General features: G+C 39.6%; 8 protein-coding genes across 8 annotated transcripts; 3 read left to right on the top strand and 5 right to left on the bottom strand.

Moving 5' to 3' along the window:
- Positions 1–2619: 2619 nt before the first annotated feature.
- SKDI14G4030 (IMPDH/GMPR family protein) lies at positions 2620–4191 on the bottom strand (the record flags this gene model as incomplete). The annotated part of the gene is made up of 1 exon (XM_056231010.1): positions 2620–4191. The coding sequence occupies one exon, from the start codon at positions 4189–4191 to the stop codon at positions 2620–2622; it is 1572 nt and encodes a 523-aa protein (XP_056084872.1).
- A 2027-nt stretch (positions 4192–6218) lies between these two features.
- Positions 6219–6581, bottom strand: SKDI14G4020 (SRP1/TIP1 family protein; the record flags this gene model as incomplete). The annotated part of the gene is made up of 1 exon (XM_056231009.1): positions 6219–6581. One exon carries the CDS (start codon positions 6579–6581, stop codon positions 6219–6221), a length of 363 nt encoding a protein of 120 aa, XP_056084871.1.
- A 1625-nt stretch (positions 6582–8206) lies between these two features.
- SKDI14G4010 (DUP/COS family protein) lies at positions 8207–9100 on the top strand (the record flags this gene model as incomplete). The annotated part of the gene is made up of 1 exon (XM_056231008.1): positions 8207–9100. One exon carries the CDS (start codon positions 8207–8209, stop codon positions 9098–9100), a length of 894 nt encoding a protein of 297 aa, XP_056084870.1.
- Positions 9101–10916: 1816 nt separating this feature from the next.
- Positions 10917–11588, top strand: SKDI14G4000 (uncharacterized protein; the record flags this gene model as incomplete). Its single annotated transcript, XM_056231007.1, has 1 exon — positions 10917–11588. One exon carries the CDS (start codon positions 10917–10919, stop codon positions 11586–11588), a length of 672 nt encoding a protein of 223 aa, XP_056084869.1.
- A 934-nt stretch (positions 11589–12522) lies between these two features.
- SKDI14G3990 (SRP1/TIP1 family protein) lies at positions 12523–12897 on the bottom strand (the record flags this gene model as incomplete). The annotated part of the gene is made up of 1 exon (XM_056231006.1): positions 12523–12897. One exon carries the CDS (start codon positions 12895–12897, stop codon positions 12523–12525), a length of 375 nt encoding a protein of 124 aa, XP_056084868.1.
- A 3348-nt stretch (positions 12898–16245) lies between these two features.
- Positions 16246–18000, bottom strand: SKDI14G3980 (glycoside hydrolase family 13 protein; the record flags this gene model as incomplete). Its single annotated transcript, XM_056231005.1, has 1 exon — positions 16246–18000. The coding sequence occupies one exon, from the start codon at positions 17998–18000 to the stop codon at positions 16246–16248; it is 1755 nt and encodes a 584-aa protein (XP_056084867.1).
- An 855-nt stretch (positions 18001–18855) lies between these two features.
- On the top strand, positions 18856–20697 carry SKDI14G3970 (sugar porter family MFS transporter; the record flags this gene model as incomplete). Its single annotated transcript, XM_056231004.1, has 1 exon — positions 18856–20697. The coding sequence occupies one exon, from the start codon at positions 18856–18858 to the stop codon at positions 20695–20697; it is 1842 nt and encodes a 613-aa protein (XP_056084866.1).
- A 1042-nt stretch (positions 20698–21739) lies between these two features.
- On the bottom strand, positions 21740–22963 carry SKDI14G3960 (fungal specific transcription factor domain-containing protein; the record flags this gene model as incomplete). The annotated part of the gene is made up of 1 exon (XM_056231002.1): positions 21740–22963. One exon carries the CDS (start codon positions 22961–22963, stop codon positions 21740–21742), a length of 1224 nt encoding a protein of 407 aa, XP_056084865.1.
- Positions 22964–23321: the final 358 nt, after the last annotated feature.

Raw genomic sequence — 23321 nt, 5'->3', positions numbered from 1 at the left:
ACCCACACCACACCCACACACACACCACACCCACACCCACACCCACACACACCCACACCCACACACACACCCACACCCACACCACACCACACCCACACCCACACACACCACACACACACACACCCACACCCCACACCCACACACACACCCACACCCACACCCACACCCACACACACACACACACCCACACCCACACCCACACACACACCCACACCACACACCCCACACCACACCCACACCCACACCACACACACACACACACACACCCACACCCACACACACCCACACACACACACCTACTAAAGCTAAAGCTAACACCCATCACTATTACACCATAACCATAACCATTAGCATCACCATCACTAACACCCATCATCATCACTACCATGACTATCACTACCACCATCATCATCATCATCACCATCACTACCACATCACATCATCATCACCATCACTATCACTACCACCCACCTTGCCATTACCCTACCCACCACTCAAACGGACTGTAAGAACTCCCTCTAATGTTACCCTGACCATGTACCCCACGCTTTCTCACCCCACCACATGCTTTACCAGCACCATTCCATCACATCACTAAATACGGCCCTTACCTCAGTGGTTTATACCCAGGGCCTTTTCCACATTAAACTTAGTATTTCACATATTTATCTATCCACATCATATCTCTGCATCCTGAATAGTATATCCCCAACTTATCACCTTCTCATCTCTTCTGTATCATCCAAACACTACCCTCTATTTACCTACCATACATACAATGAACCTAAACAAAGAAATGGAGATAAATAAGGTAAACAAAGAAATGTAAACAAACACACACTACCCACCTTTCCTACCTGACCCGGCTCTTCCCCATTGAATCATAGTATTATATCCAGCACATAGCCATACGGACGTTACAGAATACTGCCATACCACACCTCATCCTTATAGAACAGCACTCAATACTTCCATACTTCACAGTCTTTACCATATATCAACATTCTATAATATGCACTACCATCATCGTCGTCATCATTATCACCACTACTAACACCCATCACTATTGCACCATAACCATAACCATCACTACCATCACTACCATTAACTACCATCATCATCATCATCACTATCATCACTACCATCACTACCACTACCATCATCATCATGATCACCACCATCACTACCACTTTCTCTGCTATTACCCTATCCACCACTCAAACGGACTGTAAGAACTCCCTCTAATGTTACCCTGAATATATAACACCCACGTTTTCTCACCCCACCACATGCTTTACCACCTCTCATCCATAACATCACTAAATACGGCACTGACCTCAGCAGTTCATGCCCAGGGCCATTTCAACACTAAACTCACAATATTGCACATTTATCTATCTATATCATGTCCTTGCATCCTGAATAACATAATCCCAAGTTATCACCCTCTCACCTCTTCTGTAGCCCGAAATACCATCATGTGACCAATATAAGCCCTTATTATATAGTACTAAACCACCTCTCATCTATAACATCACTAAGTACGGCCCTTACCTCAGTGGTTTATACCCAGGGCCATTTCCACATTAAACTCACTGTATTCCACATTTATCCATCTATATCTCATATCTGCATCCTGAATAACATATCCCCAAGTTATCACCCTCTCACCTCTTCTGTATCTCTCAATTACCATCACCTTACTTTGATACTACCACCTGGCACACCCAGCCGTTCATACCTAATGTCATTACACCAAACTCATACTATCTCACATCTAACACTTCATACCCCTTATCTGCATTCTAATCAACATATTCATCCACTCGTCATTACCACACCTCCTTTATATCCTTTAAACACTACACTCTATTCACCTACTATATACAATAATCGTAAACTATAAACATACACCACCCATCTTACTTAGACCATCACCCTATATCCATCATGTATCCCGCCTCATTAAACCGACTCTTCCCCATTGAATCATAATATCATATCCAGCACATAGCCACACGGACACTATAGAATACTGCAATACCACACCTCATCATTATCATCACTGCTATTAACATCACTACCATATCACCATGATACTACCACTCACCTTGCTATTACGCTATCCACCATTTGAACGGGCTGTTGAAACACCCTTTAATTTTATTCTGAACATGTACCACCACATGCTTTACCATCACTATTCCATCACATCACTAAACACGGCCCTTACCTCAGCGGTTTATACCCTGTGCCATTAGCCCATAACTACCATGATTATCCACTTTTTAATATCTATAATTAGTTAAACACTCCCAAATATCATATAAATACTCTTAACTCCACGCTTCATGACGTTTTTATACAAATATCCACCACCTATTTTATATATGCTAATATATACACCACCAAATAATCACCACTAAAAATACCCAAACATAAAAATATACTAATTATCAATAAGAAGCTATAAACATACTATATATCAACATAAGCGAAGTATCACAAACATATCACCCCATTAATACAATTGTAACGTAATAAGAACAGGAGGTCATACGGGCAGCACTACATAACATTATCATCAGTATTATTGTATTAATGATTCCATTTCAACATTCAGTTATGTAAACGCTTTTCGTAAGAATGTAAATTATGAACACCACCTTCTAGTTGAGCAGAAGCGGTTCTGAACTCAAATCGAACTCTACCGCTTTGGACGTTTTCCTTTAATAAAGTTAGGGATTTGCAACCAATGTCTTGGCAAGAATGTTGTAAACCATTGTACAAATATGGAATGAATTTCTTAATGGAACCTTTGTCAACGACAGCACCGGAAACACCTTGGGCAACCAAAACGCTGTCAGATTCGGAAAAGTAGCGAGAGGTAGATGCATTTTCTTTGGTACCAGTCTTTTGCATGGCGTCAATGGAACCCATACCACGGTACGCCTTCAATCTTTTACCATCTTGATAGAAATATTCACCTGGTGATTCGGTAGTACCGGCCAACATTCCACCCATCATAACAGTAGAGGAACCAAGAGCCAAGGCCTTGGTAATGTGACCGATGTTTTGAACACCACCATCTGCCATACATGGAACACCGAATTGGTTAGCAAATTCACACACATTGTAGACGGCTGTACCTTGTGGCCTACCACAAGCCATAACTTCTTGAGTGATACAAATAGAGCCAGTTCCCATACCAATTCTCAAACCGTCCGCACCGGCAGCAATCAAATTGGCAGCTTGTTCCCTGGTGACTACGTTACCAGCGATGACTTCCAGACCTGGGAAACTCTCTTTGACCCACTTGAGCATGTTCAATTGGAAAACAGAGTTGCCTTGGGATGAATCCAATACGACGACATCCAAGCCGGCTTTCACCAATAATCTTAGTCTTTCTCTATCACCGTCCATAGTACCAATGGAAGCACCACATAGCAATTGCTTGGTGTTGGCAGCTTTGGACGCTAATGGGTAGTTTTGATTTTTCATTAAATCAGTTCTGGAAAGCATAGAAACTAAGTTACCCTTGTCATCAACAATCAATAGCCTACCCTTTTTGATTTTCTTTAGAATTTCGTTACCTTCTGATAATGTGATACCTTGTGCACCGGTAACAGGGTTTTCAGTCATGACATTCTGAACGAGTAAAGAGTTGTCCTCAACGAATTGTATATCACGAGAAGTGATGACACCCACCAACTTTGCATTTCTCTTGCCATCTTCCGTGACAGGAAATCCTGCAAATCCATACTTTTCCTTCATCCTCTTAGCTTCACCAACGGTGGTTGTTGGAGAAATCACTATAGGGTTGTTAATAAACCCATTTTCATAGTTCTTGACTCTTCTGACCATGTCAGCTTGGTCCTCGGGCGTACAGTTATGGTGAATGAAGCCGATACCACCCGACAGAGCCATAAAGATGGCCATTTCCGATTCTGTCACAGTGTCCATTGGAGAAGAAACCAATGGAATGTTTAAAGTGATATTCCTGGTCAGCTTGGTCTGTAGGCTAACTTCGGAGGACGCAAAATCGACTAAACCTGGTAAGATCAAAAAATCGTTATACGTCAGCCCACCTCTGATCTTGGAGTCCATCAATTCCTGCACAGACAAACCATCCAGTCTCGGTAGGCTCCTGGTAAATTCCAGTGCAGTCTTGTAGTCTTTAATAGCGGCCATTGCTTTTACGTATTCTGGGTTGTTACCAATTGCACTGAAAATATTTACTTCTTTTAGTTTGTTATAAACGAAATGCGTTTATGACAGCTAGAAAGTTTTTTGAACTTAGTTATATAAATAAGAAATAATAGGAAAAGTAAGGCAAGGAATAGAATAGAATACAGAAGAAAAAATTCCCAGCATACTAAGTAAAATGTACGAGCCCACGAAACTGATCAAAAAAGCCACCAAGGTTCTCCGGTTAAATGTTCGGCAAAAAATTTCCAGTCGAAGTTTTCACTAAATGTCAAATGGGAAAAGACTCCACTATTTATACTTTTTGTTTTTTTTTTTTCCGCTTTCTTCGAGAAAAAGAAATGCGCGGGATGCCTGCGTGCGGCTAGGAAAACCAATAATTTTGAATGAAAAAGCAATGTAGAGAACAGACATGGTAGGATATATACTCATACGGATGTTATTATGTAATACCGCCGCCAACCGATCATCTATATATCATGTGCCACTATGTCATCCTACAATATCCGCTCTGTCAATCAATTGCCCTTTTCTTTCACCTCATACTTTTACTCTTGTATCATCTTGAAACAATAATCAACTATCCATCAATTACTAGTACAGCTGATTGATGCGTTCAATCACGTAAATAGATGATTATCATATACGGTGTTAAGAAGATGACAAAAATTATCAGATCAGTGAAAGCTGAAGTGCAAGGATTGATAATGCAATAGGATCAGTGAATAACGACATATAAAATCAAGGAAGAAATAACTATGAGATCATGTAAAATTGTCGATTCCCTTTCGTGGATTCCTAAATCCATGAGGAGCACTTCTAGTAATTCTATCTACATAACATTATTAATCTTATCAAAAATGAATCCCAACAAATGTCACAAGATTTTACTGGCCAATAGATATCGTATCCAGCACATACTCACACGGACACTACAGAATACTGACATAGCACACCTCATCACTATATATGACACTCACCTCAGCAGTTTATATCATATGTTGTTTACTCTCTCTACCTATTTACGTCACATCTAACTATCCACAACTAATCACTTATCCTTGTGGACCATACAACTGCACTCAATACTTCCATACTGTAACACCTTGACCATATATAAGCTTCTACATAATGCCATTGCTAACATGAACAACATACAATCACCATCGCATCACCACCATCACGTCACCCCCGTGCCCTCTACTTTCCAATATCATGCTACTCATATTGCTCTTTTACATATTCACTGACATTGACTCTACTCACTACTACTTCACCTGTCATACTACAGCTATATAAGTACACTAACATATAAATACTAACGTAAACGCACCAATATATAAATACTTTACCTATCAGCACATTATCGTAAATATAGAATACACAATATCATCATCTCAATAAACTGCCATTACAGTATTCTCAATATATTCTTAACATAACACCAGCACATACGCACACGGATGCTACATAAACGAATACAATCACTTTAGCCTCTACTCAATTCCATTACTTATCGCCATACTCTAATACATTCCTCTGCCATTACCGCCTTTCCTCTTATATATCCTCTGCATGGTATTCACCCGTCACAGGAACATAAATGATTACCATATCAGCCCAAGTTCAAGGTTCCTGTACTTCCAATATCACCACTTCATGCATTATACTATAACATGATTACATACGCACACGGACGCTATAGAATATAACATACTCATATAGCGCTTCAATATAGTATCATTACTCTCATTTTCCTATAATTAATCTCTCCATTTTATATTTTTTAACTATTTTTCACTTTTCATAAAATATTCACCAGTCATAAGTAATCCTCACTAATCTTTATTTCATTCCGCATTTCATTCTACCTCCGTTTCAAAAATACCGTAATTGACTGAGCAGGTTTATAATATTAATATACACATATTCAACTATATACACCGTCAAACCATATTTTTATATTTTTTCATTACTTCCTAATGTCCGCAGGATTTCATTCGTAAAAGCATCTAGTTGGCGATGGTGTAGATACCGTCTGCAGATAGAGCACTGGAGATGGCTGGTCTCAATCTGGTGGAGTACCATGGGACACCAGTGATCATTCTGGTCACTTGGTCTGGAGCAATACCGGTCAACATCGTGGTGAAGTCACCGTAGTTGAAGACAGCTTGAGCGACTTCAACTGGGTAGGTTTCAGTTGGGTGGGCGGCTTGGAACAAGTAGTATTGGGCCAAGTGAGCTCTGATGTCAGAAACGTAGACACCCAATTCAACCAAGTTGACTCTTTCGTCGGATTGAGCTAGGGTGGTGGTGGCAGAGGCACCAGCAGCTAGAGCGGCGACACCAGCAGCGATTGAAGTTAATTTGACCATTGTATTTGGTTGTTTTGGATTGTTTCTTTAGTGGTGATATAGGCTTAACTAGAAAGAGAAGAATGAAGGCATATTCTCAAAGATAGATGATCAAAGCTGCTCTATTTATATGATTTCTAAACCAAATTGTTACTACCCAAACGAATTAGTGGACGCTCACCTTTCATCGCGTACTCCTTCTCATCTTACCTCTCACACCCATATTAATTGTCATCATGGAGATGCGCCTGTCCTTGAACGAATTGGCTTGCATAGCTTTTGCATGTGAGAGCACGCTTGGCATGCGTTTATTTCTCGTATGTACAGAAGGGAAGAATGTTGATTATTAGGGGTGTCGAGGTGCGTTGAAAACCCTTTACGGGTCTGTAACCTTTCACTTTTTGGCAAACGAAGATCCGAGTTTAGTTTGGACCCTCGTTCAGAGGCCCATCGTCTAAGCCCAGATTCATATGCGCCAAACGGTTGCCACGGAAAGGTAGCAAGCAGCTTTCACTTCCTCCAAATGGCATATGTTGTGATTCGTACCTATAGGGTTTGCCATTTTTTGCAATAGCACCAAAACTGCTGATAAGCCAATGTTTGGACTCAAATCCCCAGTTTACACGCTGGATTTTTCTGTTTTACGGGATCTTTTGTCCGTATTCCGTGTGATCCAATAGTTTATGAATGCTATTTGTCGTACTTTCTGACTTCCGACTTGACTTCCACATAGCTTCGGTGCTCGGCATAATGCTGCTTGCCGTACTTTCTTCGGTGTCCCAGGAATGTGGGAGCAACTTCTTTTTGCATGGAAGCTCATCAAATATGCCCCCAGAAAGTAACGATTTTGAATAACCCAGACCAAGTTAAAACGGCAACTCTCCTTTGAAAGCTAAACTTTTGCAGTTTAACAGGAACTCCAAGCCTTCCCAGTGTTGATTAGTTCTGCTGTTTGTCCATTTCCGCAAAGTAAACCCTCAGGCCTTTTTTAATGCACAAAGTATTCGATTCTGAATATGACAGCTACATGACAAAAGACTTCATTGGTTACAAGGAAGCAACGCTCAGTATTGGATAGAGGCATATTCGACTCTATACAACAAGATTTCTAGTGACTTTATAGGTTTTGTATCACGCGGTAGTTTTTGTAGAGCAATTTACATAACAGAGGAGCCAAATGAAGTTCTTCGTTGTTTGATACTAGATATGTCGAACGCCCCTTTATCGTGCTCCCACTTACTGATCAAGCATAATCTCAACTAAGCCTTCAACTGTTGCATAATGCGCGCCTTCGGTGTTTTTTTATCTTGGCAGAAAAAGACAGTCTTCGAACTATATAAGGCAACCACTAGGAGGTTGCGACTCCAAGTAACAGATCTCCTAAACAACCACCTCAACATCAACATGGAAGATACCAAAGTTGAAGATGAGAAGAATGTAGGTTTATTATCCTCTGGATATCTCGAATCCCAAAAGATTGTTTTACCTAAGGACGTTTTCAGAAATGGCTTTACTTGGTTCTGTTATGAGACTTTCAAGTCCCTAGCCTTCCGTATCTGGTTGCTATCATGGCTACCAGTTACAGCATGGTGGAAAATGTCGACTAATTGGATTTATCCATTTTTGGCTACTAATCTTCTGATTTTATGTGTATTTTTTTGCCTCTTATTCAAATGTTGTGTCGTAAACGTACCTTATCGAAAAATCTCACCCAGTTTTCTAAAGAAATCATTGCAAACTCTCCAGGTACTGACGTCGAAAACTGGGAACCTATTGCAGCAAATCTTAACTCATATATGTATGAAAACAAATTCTGGAAAACCAAGTACTTTTTTTATGATGCTTGGAACTGCCAAGAAGCATTCAGATTGAACATTTTAGAGCCATTTTCTGTGAAGAAAGATGACGATTCAAAGCTCAAGTCATTTAAAGATTCAGTTCCTTACATCGAAGAAGCTTTGGAAGTTTATTTTACAGAAGTGGACAAACAGTGGAAGTTATTTGACACTGAGAAGGCGTGGAACCCTGTTAACTTGGATGACATTCAGCTTCCTAAGGAAACCTATCGGTTTAAGCTTACTTGGGTTCTCAAGAGGATTTTCACTCTTCAATGTTTACCATTATTCCTTCAATGTTTGTACAGTATCTACATTTCATGGCATTACGGCCTTCTATTTCGCATCTCATTCCTCGGATGCATTTTTCTCATGAATATGGCTACTTTTCAAAATTTGCGAGGTACCTCGATGAAAATCGAACATAAAATGCAATTTTTGTCATCTATCGTAAATGAGACAGAAATCGGTGCTAATGGGTGGGATCACATCGCAAAGAGAATGAACAGATATTTGTACGAGCAGAATGTTCGGAAGAATGAAGATTTTTTCTTTGATGGGATTGACTGTAAATGGTTTTTTAACTACAGCCTCTGCAGCCATTTATCTTCCAAAAAAACACTTTCGCACGTACCATTGGATATTGAGCTATGGCCATACATTCGGGAAGCACAATCATCCTGTACCGATGAGTCTTCGGCGTAGATATGAACATTTCCCCTTAGTTTAGAATTTGCGTAGTTCGTTGAATCGAAATAAACTAATTACACTCTTGATTATATGGCAAAGAGAGTAGTTATCTATGAAAGTTGCATTATTTATAATTTTACTATTGGCCAGTAAAATTTTGTGATAATTGTTAGAATTCCATTTTTGGTAAGGTTAATAATATTATGTAGATAGATGTACTAGAAATTCTCCTCATGGATTTAGGAATCCACGAAAGGAAATCGACAATTTTACATAATCTTATTCTTATTTCTTCCTTCATTTTATACGTCGTTATTCACTGATCATATTGCATTATCAATCCTTGCGCTTCAGCTTCCACTAAATTCGATGACTGTTCTGAGTCTTATTTCACTGGTCTGGTAGTTTTCGTCATCTTCTTAACACCGTATATAATAATCTTCTTGTTACGTGATTGAATGTATTAATCAGCTCTACTAGTAACTGTGGATAGTTGATCATTGCTCCAACAGTTACTGCAACAACTAGTAATGATAATAACTGCACCGATCTAAATAACCAAAAAGTGTAATCTCTTGAAGTGAAACAGTTGTTTGGTATTTGAATATTTTTATGTAATTGAGGGAGGGGCAGCGTACAGGTTTCTGTTTAGCCTACTAGTGGCATCATGCTGTTCCCCTCAGATTCGAAGCCACACCTTAAGTACATAGTAGAGTATAGATTTAAGGCTATTGTGAATGTTAAAGCCCGTAGAGCGACACTGATCAACGAGAAAAATGCATTTGCAGAGATATCTGGAGGTGTCATGGCCCAATCAAATCACAAACAAGTTGATAATGGATTGTTCCGAACTAAGAAGGTGAACAAGTCCAATTCATGCCATCTGTCATGTAATGCAAGTTCTTGATTGATTAATCTTGATAGGAGTTGCGGTCTAGTCTTTGAGACATCATGTAGTCAATATACCAGATATCCTCCCATGGTATCTATATAAAACATGCATAGCATTGCATCCTTATTCAAAAGATATAATTCTTTTTATATTTTCTAACTATTTTCCACTTTTTAGATATAGTTTGCAAAGGTAGAGATGACTCAAATAAAATTTTGTAGTTAACACACCTCACCTTCTAACCCGTTTCCATATCCGCTCACCACGAAAAAATGATGAATCCCAATCTTTCAATAATTTACCTTTGAATACTCCCATATATAATATGTCATTTTACACTTCCAGTCTATCATACCCGGTAATGAAGACTCTTGTTCTCGACACATGCACTCTTCATATCGAAATGCCGGTTTTATTTATTTAGGTAGAGAATTTCATTCCGCTGTCCTAGTTTGAGTTGGGCAAGATACCGCAAGACACAACTCTACTTCCCTAAGATATCCCATCCAGACTAAACTCGACTTTATTTTTCATGACGTACGATATTTTACCAGAAACAGGTCATTGTGCTTCGAAGTTGGGACGCCGGTTTTTTAAACTTGCGAAGAAGGACCCGTTAATTCCATGAGTCCTCCTAGAAAAGGCAAAGGAAAGGCCCCGAGGTGCTGATTTTCTTGGAAAGTGTAACTCTATATTTGAATCAAATGAAGATCATTGGTTAACTTTAATGGTTGGCATTTAAGGGAATTCGGATATCACAATTGCCAGAGAAGAATAGCATCTCTCATAACCCCAGGACGCACGTGGTCTGCTAAGAAAGTATTCGAAAAAATGTGTCCTTCCTCTTTTGAATAGAAGATTAAGTGGCTAATAGTAGAGGCCAAGCAAAAGAACGCGAGACATGGGCGGTTAACCAGTTCAAGGATTAAGTTCAATATCATGCCTTCGTATCGCAATTCATACGAACCTCTTATAAAAACCATAGAAGAGGACATCTACGCTAACAATGAGAGGAAGGACCTTCCGACTGACTTCAAGTTTGACACCATTGCAAGAACTGGAGTACTCAAGCCTCGCGTTTTCAAAGATGATCTAATCTTTAGATCGAAGCGGTCCAGAGACCTTTTTATGAATGCAAAAGCGCCTTTCAAAACTTTCCTGAGCAATGGAGAGGGTTTACCGTTGTTTGCCTTGCGTAATAAGAAGACTTTTATTGCTGTGGAAAACCGTGTGGGCTTTCTTTTTTACCGATACGAAATATTGAGGGATGGGGACGTTCCTGAAGGTTCAGATTACAAAGTAAAAGGAAAGTGTGGCGGATACACTCTGTTCAAAATTCTTTTTTGCACCGTTACTGTAAAAAAATCAAGGTACTACACAACCAGCAGCAACATTTCTCAAGTGCTTGAGCTCGACCTTGGGAAAAAGGAGGAATTCAGAAAAATCACACTTGTTAGATGCTCTAGAATTAGATCAGTATATGTTGTAGAGAGCAAAATGGCTATTATGAAATGGATTTTCACTTCAAATGATAAATTTGATTTAAATTCTTCATTGTTCACCATAAAGGCTGCAATTGGCTGTATACCAGAAGTAGATGATGACATATAGGACATTCCTGAATTTGATTGGGACTCTTGCCCTACTATCGGATGTATGTGCAGGACCAAAGGGGCCCTCTTTGGACTGCAACCTCAAAGGGAGTTAAAGCAATGCCCTCAAATATTTTTAGGGGAAAGTAGCCCGCCAAGCTATGATGAGTTTTCTGTTTGTTGGCAAGTGAAACTGAGAGTATGTGTTTCTGTGCTCGTAAATTCCCTCGAAAATATCGACTACATGGATTGGGTCGATGATTGATAGTGGTATCTTTGAGGCTGCTGTAAATCTTGTTTTCATGAGGCCGATTTTCATCGATTGGGATTCTCAGAATCCAGCTCTATCACTTTGCTGATTAGTTGTATCTATATGCTACTGAGTCCTGCCCTTGAAGATAAAACAGATCTCGAGATGATGCAGAGCTGGATCTTACTTGAGTTTTTTACATTCACTAAGGAGAGCACAGTATCCAGCTTGGTACTGAAAGCTTGTTCGGGGCTCCTAGTGAAATTTAATTACTTCCTTTTTGAGCATTTTCGAATGCAAGAGGAAACCCAATCGTTGGCTAAACGTTCGCTGCACTTTGATGATGGGATTGAGGGTATTTGAGGTCATATTCTTGGAGAGAAGTTACGGTAAAGTATCAGTTATCTGTGCCCGCGATAGCTGCCAAATAGCACAAGTCAAGTGATCTGCAAAATTCAATTCTAAACACCGTAATGGGCAATTATTCTGGCCCGATGCCCGAGAAAATCTAAAGCATCTCTGATGAGGAAGTTGGAGCTTCTCTGCAATTTCGTCGATTCCCCACAGAATCATTACCCATTTCGCGACTTGCGTTCTCTAAAATGATATGCAGTAGTTAGTTGAATAGGTTTATATTATCAATTTACATATACACTATCTATTTTTATCGTAATTTCTTTATATCTTTTCGAAAAGTGTTACACTATTTTGGAATAGCAGTGTAAATACCGTCCTTAGATAGAGCACTGGAGATGGCTGGTCTCAATCTGGTAGAGTACCATGGGACACCAGTGATCATTCTGGTCACTTGGTCTGGGGCAATACCGGTCAACATCGTTGTGAAGTCACCGTAGTTGAAGACAGCTTGAGCGACTTCAACTGGGTAGGTTTCAGTTGGGTGGGCGGCTTGGAACAAGTAGTATTGGGCCAAGTGAGCTCTGATATCAGAAACGTAGACACCCAACTCAACCAAGTTGACTCTTTCGTCGGATTGAGCTAGGGTGGTAGTGGCTGGGGCGGCGGCAACACCGGCAGCGATAGCGGCAACACCAGCAGCGATTGAAGTTAATTTGACCATTGTATTTGTTTGTTTTTGATTGTTTCTTTAGTGCTGATATAGGCTTAACTAGAAAGAGAAGAATAAAGGCATATTCTCAAAGATAGATGATCAACGCTGCTCTATTTATACGATTTCTTTGACCAGTTTGTTGCTACACAAACGAATTAGTGGACGCTCACCTTTCATAGCATACCTCTTCCCATCTTAGCTCTCACACCCATATTCATTGTCACTATGGGAATGTACATGTCCTTGAACGATTTCGACAGCTCTCGTATAAGAAGGCACGTTTTGTATTGTCCATATTCTCTCGTATGTGCCGAAAAGAAGAATGCCAATTTTAGGGGAGCCGGGGTACCTTAGAAAACCCTTTTCTGTGCCTGCGATACTTCCTTTTTCGGTCAAACAGAAGATCCGAGTTTACTTGGACCCTCGTTCAGAAGCCTATTGTCTAAGCCTTGATTGGTATACGCTAAACGGTTTCCATGAGAAATAGTAGCTTTTACTCCCCCAAAATTAGAACTTGAGTAGTTGGCATGTGTGTTATGAATCGTATCGTGTAGGGGTACATATGATTTCGTACTCAACAACAAAATTGTTGGTAAACTAGTATATGGAGTAGAATTTCCAGTCTACATGATGATTTTTTCTATTACCCGCGATCTCTAGTCTGTACTTTATGTGATCAACGAATATATGGATGCGGCCCGTCGTAATTTCTTCAGTTGCCACAGAAAACTGGAAGCTTCCCTTTTCACATGAAAGGTTCTCAATTGTGTTGGGAGTGGTATCTCGTGGCGGCCATGACTTGTATGTCGTCGGCAAACTTGTTCACTTGTAATAGCGGGAGAAATATTTTATTAAAATTATGACAGCATTCACCTAGTAACACTATATTAACGAAAAGCGTCGAGACCAGTTCGGACGGGCACTAAATATCTGCGCGATTGGAACTATCGACGCCTTCATACTATATCCTTCCCCTTCACGGTAAGTAAGAAAGAAGAGATATGTCAACACCCAGGGTCAATTAACTAGCATTGCGTTTCAAATATCCTCTCTCGACGCAATCGATTGATAGCAATATGTGTGGTAGAGCAATGTAAAAGTACTGCTTTTGGAAGATAAGAGACCAGAAAAGCTGAGATCTAAAAATGGCTGGCAATGGATAATCCCACAATATAGATGTGATACAAACAAGAAAAGAAATGCCTCCAGAAAGTGATAATTTTCAAGGGCTTAGACAAGCTAAACGCCTTCCAAGTCAATAGTATTCAATGATTTTTCAAAATGGCGTATTCCTTTGTTTACCGACTTCCGTAAAATAAGCTTTCAAAAGCTTCTTTACTGTGGATAATTCTTGCGTCATCGTATTCTTCGAGTGAAATAATTCGAGGTTGGTTACTTTGAGTGTTTCTTGGCAGTTCGAACAATCAAAAAAAGTGGTTGGTATTCCAAAACTGATTTTCATACATAAATATCTTGGGACACATTGCACCAGTTTCCCAGTACCAGCAGAATCTTTAGCCATTTGTTTTATAAAATTGAGTAATCTTTTTCGGTAAGGCCCATTCAACAGATTGTAGTCGAATGCAGCAGAATAATATCAGCAATAGTAGTAACAAATCAGCGGTTGCGATCGAAGTTGGCCAGCTCTCGGAAGTTTCTTCCCTAGCAGTAAGTGGCCACCGTATCTTTACCCAGATACGAAATGTTTGAGACTTGCGATTTTCAAAAACGTCCTTGGATAAGAATCTTTTGGGATTCAAGGGATTAAAGGAACGACAAGCCTATGCTTTTCTCATTTTCGAGTTGGTATCCTTCATATTGCCAGAGTTGTGTGCCAAGGGATATCTTACTTGAAGTTTCAACCTTTTTTATATACTCCAAAAAGCATCTGCATCTGCCAACTAAAAAAATGGCGCCGAAAGCACTGCCGTTCATCATGCAACGGTCAACGGCTTATTTGATATCCCTATTGAACGATAAGCGAGAGCAATATCTATAAGTGCATGTGAAGGTAATGTCGAATTGGTCATTCGGTTCTCAAAGAGAGGAATTTGTTTGCGAAAACTACTATAATCATAAAAACCCATCATTACGTAAAATTCGGTCGGAACAGTACTGAAGCATCGTCCATTTGTTACTAGTATGAGAGGTCATGATTACTATGACATACAGGGTACTAAAAGATGGTGTAAAATTATGGAACTAAAAGTAAATGCACCTATTATCAAAATCAGTGAGAGCTGAGGCGCAAGAATAAGTATGTGATTGACTCAACGAATTATAACCTGTGAAACTAAGATAAAATTATATACAATATTATGTAGAATTACTAATTCCCTTTTGTGGCTTCCTAAGTTTTTGAGAAGAGCTTCTAGTATATTATATGTATCTAATATTGTTGCATTCATCAAAAGGTAGTACTACAAAGGATATCACAAAACTAACACTTGATATATATTTCTTTGATGCTACCAAGAAATTGTTGAACTGAAAGTTTGTAATCACAGACAATTAATCATTGGCCCCACCTTATACTGCCGGAACCCATATAATTAAACTCCTACGCGACATTGCCGGCGACTGCAGACGACTCCACGGCTACCAATGAAAGCATGCTAGCATTTTAGCATAAGACCGTCCTCGTCAAGATCATAAGCACAGCTCAATATTCCATAACACTATTACTACAGTATTCACGCTACGACAAAAGCATGATTTCGCCCAGACAGTTATTTTATAGAAAAGTTTTTCTAACCCACAGTTCCTATGCAATGTTTCACCTTTCACTATTCACCTGCTATACCTCTCAGCTCATCCCATGACTTTAAATAATGACACTGATTTCTGCATCAAAGCTACAATAAGTCATATTGTCCAATTCTTAAGCATCCATGGCATGGATCGGTCCCTGATTTACACCTTATGCATTATTTTCGGAAAATCTTATTTTAGTTAGGCAACATTTATCCGAGCACCGGCCCGAGGCTCCGGCGCAAAGAAAAGAAGATTAGTACGAGTAACGTGAGAAAGGGATTGAAGTACCATAGAAGAACACCAAACAGTCGTTACCAACACTACTTAGCTGCTAATAACACAATTCATCATTTTCCACGTTTTTATTCCAGAAGCATATTGTGTTAGCTTCTTCTTGTCAAAGTCCGCAGCTCGAGAATCGAAAATTCACAGTACCATTTAAAATATCATAATGCACGCCAATTAAGCAGGAAATCGCCCTGACCCAAATGGTAGATAGATTTTCAGCAAAAAATGCCGTTACTTTATCATCACTTACATAAGAAAAAAGAGTTTATTTAGTGAGAGGTTGACGTTTATTCGTGCCGCTAACTTACCTAGAGTTTATCTGACATGGTAGATTCTACCTTCCCAAGGTCTCAAAACTCTGGAGGAAGCATCGGCATCGTCGTAATTTCCGAGAATGAAAGATAAAGAAGCGCCTTTTTTTGGAAGCTCAAATTCGATTTCTTCTCCACTGAAATTCAAAGCGGCAAACAACGTCTTATCCTCATACTCCTTGGTAAAGCTAAAGATTTTGTCGTTCTCTAAGTCAACGAACTCAAAATCGTAGCCGTAAACCATGAGTTCTTTATTTTTCTTCCTGGCTTGCAAGGCTCTCTTCCAGAAGTTAAGAACTGAAGCGCTATCTAGGGATTCTTCCTCAACGTTAATTCCCTGTCTGAATGATTCATTTAAGAAGTACCAAGGCTTAACATTTTGATCAGTGAAACCGGCATTTGGCTTCTCTTTGGACCATGGCATAGGAGTTCTTGCATGATCTCTAGAGAATAAAGCAATTCCTTCATAGAAGTCTTCCATCTCCTTTGAATCCTCACCGAACTTCTTTTTAATGATTCCGTAATGTGTTTTTACGTCAACATCCTCATACTTCTCGATGGGCCAATTTTTAAAGTTGATCTGACCTATCTCCTGACCTTGATAGACATACAACGTACCGGTCAGTGAACATTCCAACAATGCCAACAGTTTACCAGACAGAGTACGGTATTTTGGCGAATCATCAGTGAATCTCGTGATTGAACGAGCTTGATCGTGATTCTCAATATAGGTAGTGGCCCAACTATCTGTACCATTAATAAACAAGAAATTTGACGCGATCGCTTCCTTCCATTGTTTCAAGGAGAAAGGTACTTTATTATAGCGAAAGAAGGGCTTGGCACCAATGTCGACGTGTTCGAAAGAAAACAGTTCGCTGATTTCGTACCTAGCTGCACTGGTATACAATGCATTATCGCTTCCATGGGCGACCTCACCTACTGTCATAATTTCTCTGCCATCTTTAACTCGATCCTTCATATACCTGTGCAATTCTTGATGAAATTCGTGGATCCTAGGACCATTGTGAGAACCCCAATTCGGATGCTGAAACTCTGAGTTTTCTTCAAAAATTGGGGAATCTGGTAAGCCAGGACGTTTTGAATATAGACCAGCAGTGTCAATTCTAAAACCGTCCACACCATGGTCTATCCAATATCCAACAGCATCCTCATAGATTGCCTTTCTGCAATCATCATTTTCCCAATTTAAGTCAACCTGGCCTGTTGCGAATAAGCGCAGATAAAATTCATCCGTAGTTTCATCAAAAGTCCATGCTGAACCACCGAAAAAGGATCCCCAATTATTTGGTGGAATTGGCTTACCATTTTCATCGTAACCTTTTGGTGGTCTCCAGAAAAACCAATCACGTTTTGGATTGGTCTTCGAGGATCTACTCTCCTTGAACCATTCATGTTCCGTGGAGCAATGATTTATGACCAAATCAGTGATGAATTTCATGCCCAGTTTATGGGCCTTTTCAATTAAATCAAAGCAGTCTTCGTTGGTACCATATGTGGGCCAGACCTTTTTATAGTCTGACACATCATACCCCATATCTTGTTGTGGGGAATCGTAAAATGGACAAACCCAGATAGCATCCGCGCCAAGTTCTTTAATGTACTCAAGCTTGGAAGTGATACCCTTCAAATCGCCCCACCCATCATGGTTGGAATCTTTAAAACTTGCTGGGTATATTTGATAAATGGTGGACTCTTTCCACCACTTAGGTGCTGTTTCTGGATGATCAGAAATAGTCATTTATATATACTTTGATTATGTGTGACTGATTTACTGTCTGAAGTTATCAAGAAAACAGGATGGGAACAGATAATTTATTTTGAAAGGACTTACAAGTGGGACTTTTTATACCTTGTCAAGGTCCCTCAAGAAAGCCGTGGTGCAAAAGAAGATGGAGTAAAATAGCTTGTCATCATACGTTATTTGGGTCATCTCATGACACAGACCACATAACGTACTTTAGGTACCAAAAAATTAGAAAAGAAACAACATCACTCTTCGAGCAACTCTTAATCATGGCTTCCGCGAAAACTCCCGGATAAATCCTCTAAACTTAAACCCCGTGTTTAACGAGATTTTTAACGAAGCCCACAAAAAGGAAATATATTATATAAAAGCGAGAGTTTAGGCGAGGTTGCAAGAAAGTTTTACAGAACAGCCTGATTCACTATAATCAAACGCTTGTAGGCATTGGTACCTGGGCAGTGAAGCCATTCAGGTAAGGAATTATTTTCGCAAATTCAAAGTTATGTCAGCTCCTTTCTTTTACGTTTAACTTAGCCTTCGTGCAGGTGTTATTAGGTCCCTCCGCATATTTTTGTGGGGAATCAGCTGTTACAAAACTCTCCTTACACTCCTCCAATGTTGTCTAAATTTTTCTACAGGCCCCATGTAATCTACATTCGGAAACAGCTACTAATGGAAGCACCGTGGAGGTAAACTTCAACATGATTTTGGCCGTATACATTTTATCCAGAGTACACAGTGCATAAGTATTCAGTATATAAGGAGGCCCTATGTACTCCATATCTATTGCCATATACTTAGTGTATCCAGCAGAACAATAGCAAAATACTCCAAAGCTATTAAGTGACTATGAAGGGCATATCATCGTTGATTAACAGAAATCAAGATAAGAGCGACTCAAATGTAGATGAGATCGATAGAGGCATGAAGACTACTGAGTTTAACTCGATAGAGATGGAGGAGATAGGTAAGAAAACTGATTTTGATCTTTCCCATGTTGAGTACGGTCCTGGTTCACTAACACCAAACGATAACGAAGAAGCCCCAGATCTTCTTGATGAAGCTATGCAGGATGCCAAGGAGGCAGACGAAAGTGAGAGGGGGATGTCGCTCATGACAGCTTTGAAGACATATCCCAAGGCAGCTGCTTGGTCGCTATTGGTCTCTACAACACTGATCCAAGAAGGTTATGATACGGCCATCCTCGGATCTTTCTACGCTCTACCTATTTTCCAAAAGAAGTATGGTTCTCTCAATAGCAAGACAGGAGAATATGAAATTTCTGTATCTTGGCAGATTGGTTTATGTTTGTGTTACATGGCAGGTGAGATTGTGGGTTTGCAAATGACTGGACCTTTAGTGGATCACGTGGGTAATCGTTACACGCTGATTTTAGCGTTGTTCTTTTTAGCCGCCTTCATTTTCATTCTATATTTTTGCAAAAGTTTGGGTATGATTGCCACAGGTCAGGCATTGTGTGGCATACCATGGGGATGTTTTCAATGTTTGACCGTTTCTTATGCTTCTGAAATCTGCCCTTTGGCCCTAAGATACTACCTGACAACTTACTCGAACCTATGCTGGACTTTCGGCCAATTGTTTGCTGCCGGTATTATGAAAAACTCACAAAACAAATATGCCGACTCAGAATTGGGATATAGGCTACCCTTTGCTTTACAATGGATCTGGCCTCTTCCCCTAGCAATAGGGATTTTTTTCGCACCTGAATCGCCATGGTGGCTGATCAAAAAAGGAAGAGTTGAACAGGCGAAGAGATCGCTTGAAAGGACATTAAGCGGTAAGGGACCTGAGAAGGAGTTGCTGGTTACTATGGAGCTAGATAAAATCAGAACGACTATAGAAAAAGAGCAAAAAATGTCAGATGAGGGAACCTACTGGGACTGTGTAAAGGACGGTATCAATCGGAGAAGAACGAGAATTTCCTGCCTGTGTTGGATCGGTCAAACTTCTTGTGGTGCATCACTAATCGGTTATTCAACTTATTTTTATGAAAAAGCTGGTGTTAGCACGGACACAGCTTTCACTTTTAGTATTATCCAATATTGTCTTGGTATTGCTGCAACATTTCTATCGTGGTGGGGTTCAAAGTATTTGGGCAGGTTTGATCTTTACACCCTTGGACTGGCATTTCAGGCCATTATGTTTTTTATTATCGGCGGTTTGGGATGCTCAGATACACACGGTGCCAAAATGGGAAGTGGTGCACTTCTAATGATAGTCGCGTTCTTTTACAACCTTGGTATAGCCCCTGTCGTTTTTTGCTTAGTTTCCGAAATACCGTCTTCAAGGTTAAGAACCAAAACAATTATTCTGGCTCGTAATGCTTATAATGTGATAAGTATTGTAGTTACAGTTTTGATCATGTACCAATTGAACTCAGAGAAATGGAACTGGGGTGCCAAGTCAGGCTTTTTCTGGGGGTCATTCTGTTTGGTCACTTTAGCTTGGGCTGTTGTCGATCTACCCGAAACTGCCGGTAGAACCTTTATGGAAATAAATGAACTATTTAGACTTGGTGTTCCAGCAAGAAGGTTCAGGTCAACTAAAGTGGACCCATTCGCAGCTGCCAAAGCGGCAGCTGAGGGGATTAGTCCTGAAGATCTTGAGGAAGGTATTGAAACTTTTATTGTGGATGAAGGACAAAGTTCGCCATCTACTATGAATAAATGATTTTCACCCGATAGGTGAATATGGCATTTTATTTTGTTTATCAAGTATTTAACACATAAACTTTTTTCTCATTCCTGTTATGAATTTCTTTTTTTTAGCCTGACCAAGTTTTTGGAGTTTTTTTTATTTAAGGTTATTATTCGTATACCTTCAATAAATCGAAATGAACACTAAAATGACAGTGCTTTGATTTTTTAATATTTTACAAGAGGAGCATAACCTCTACTGGATCGCGCAAGGTATAACTCCTCATTCCGTGCTAAGTAATGGTCTCGTTTTACCTATGCGTTAAATATTGATACATCTAGTTCACATATATGCGAAAATGAAATCTTTCAAGATTTCTAATCCTGTAAATTATTCTGAGCATTTTTATATATTATCATTAACAAATCAATAACGAAAAGTGCCATCGCCCACACCATCGCTGCTTGATATATAATCAAACCACTCAACCGTATTAATACCAGTTGAGGTTCAGTATGATTTATACAACTCAAAAGAATGACAGTAAAAGACTGTTAAATCACGAAGGCTATTTGTATACCTACAGGCTATGCACTGTATGCAGAATAATCTTGGCTACGATAATTAAATTATGCAAGACGAGCGATACAAAAATGGAATGATCTTCTCTTAAGATGTCAAAAAAGGGTTCTTACATTGTGTCTGTAAACAAGAATTGATTAGCATAATATGCGCCGATTATCTGCCTTGACCTAAACTTATCTCTCATCAGCACGGCAATTCCAGATTTGATCTACTAAGTTAAGTTAAGAATCTATCAATTGAACACCAACTTGAAATCTATGGTACAGAAGGATATGAGTTATTACATTGAACTCATTGTGAATTTCAAAGTTGCTATTAAATTGAAAGTGCTTACATGTCCGATTGGCGCGCGCTATACACTTCCTATATAGTATAATAAAAGGCTGCTTTTATTCTTAATTTGTACTAAATTTTATCGAAACACACGGATTCGCATAATAAAAGTTATTGGCTTCTCAGAGAATTGAGATGAGCAGAGAATAAAGTTACATCAAGGAATTATATCGTCATCATCCTTAGAATTATTGTTTAACTGCAAAGGTTTAGAGATTGGTAAAGTAATAAGGGCGCATTGACATTTACTTGAAAACCTCCGAATCATCTTATTGTTACAGTGCTTCATAGAAAAGATAAACTTGGATACATCGTACAACACATTCCAGGCCTCCAACTTCTCATTATGATCATACTTATTTACAACTTCAACCAATGCATCGGCCACTTCTAATGCTTTCATTGGTATACCAGGACCGTGAACATCATAGAGGTTTTTGGGAGTTAAGAATGTGTCCCCTAACATTTCCCTGGCAATTTCGACTGGTATGTGCGTATTGTTATTATTCGAAAGGAAATTCATTCGCATTCCTTTCACATGGAGTACTAGCTTCCATGCCAGTGTTCTGACCCAATGCCGGGAAAATAAAAAGTCTATGTATCCGTAAGACCATGGCTCTATCTCGAGCGATGTCGTATGTAGTTCTTTCCATATTCTTTTCAAAGAGTCTTCTGTCCAAGAATCATTAGCACTATTACTAGCTAACGCATCATAAAAGCATTTTCCTGGCACGGTAAATACCCTGATCACCTCAAGAAAACTATCCAAAGAAAGCCGAGGGTCAGTTACAATCTCCGGTTGTGGTGGAGAAATTGTGGTATCCAAACTTGTGACACATTTAATGTATACGGCATAGTATCTCTCGGTCATGAGAAGCAAATAATAAACCTTCCTTCTAAGCTGCTGTTCTTTATATGGAATATATGTGTATGTTTCTTCACGATGGAACCCGGCTATCTTGATGAGGCCTACAGCTTCACAAGAAAGTCTGTATGAAGTTCTTGTATCAGCAAACTGTGCGTAGCAACGATGCAGACAGTAGTATATCATAATCCGGAATATATCACTATTGCTGAGATCGTCGAAAAACTGTCGCGACAACATACAGAGAGTGCATAATTGTTCACCAGTAAAAAAAACGCCATCTTCATATTTTATTGTAGTTTGCAAATCGCTGAGAGTTGCTGCCGACAGGGATACTAGAAACCAGTAAGTGTAGCAGTCGTCATATTTTTCCTCTAAGAGCTTGTGGAGATCATCATAGCCGAGCATAGGCCAGATCGCGTATAAATTATCGTGATAAAGTCGCAAACACTGATCAACCAGACCTTTAGGAACCTTCTTAAATAGCATCGGAGCGGCCATCATATTGGAATTCATACTTATCGTCTGCACTTCTGCTATCTTCTTCAAGCTTCCCGGTCTGATGGACTTTGGACCTCTCTTTTTCAACGGTTGAAGATAGGTACACTTCAAATGGCGCTGAAGACAGCGATTGCATGGTTTATTGCGGTCACATTTAACTCGACGAACACGACAACAATCGCAGGACTGTCTGGCAAAACTCATATTCAATGCAGATATGTTTGACAATTGCTTTTTCTTTCGTTAGGTGGAAAATTCCTGAAAGTCCTGAAATCATTTTTTCTATGCTCTCTTATTTAAGATGTTGCATATTAGCAACGGATTATTAAACCCGGGGTGCTTCCGAAAGAGCACGGGATGTGGGGTGATGCAG

This window comes from Saccharomyces kudriavzevii, assembly GCF_947243775.1.
Source record: "Saccharomyces kudriavzevii IFO 1802 strain IFO1802 genome assembly, chromosome: 14".
Classification (NCBI taxonomy): Eukaryota; Fungi; Ascomycota; class Saccharomycetes; order Saccharomycetales; family Saccharomycetaceae; genus Saccharomyces; species Saccharomyces kudriavzevii.
Note: the sequence above shows the minus strand (reverse complement) of the source record. Positions and strands in the feature narration are given on the sequence as shown.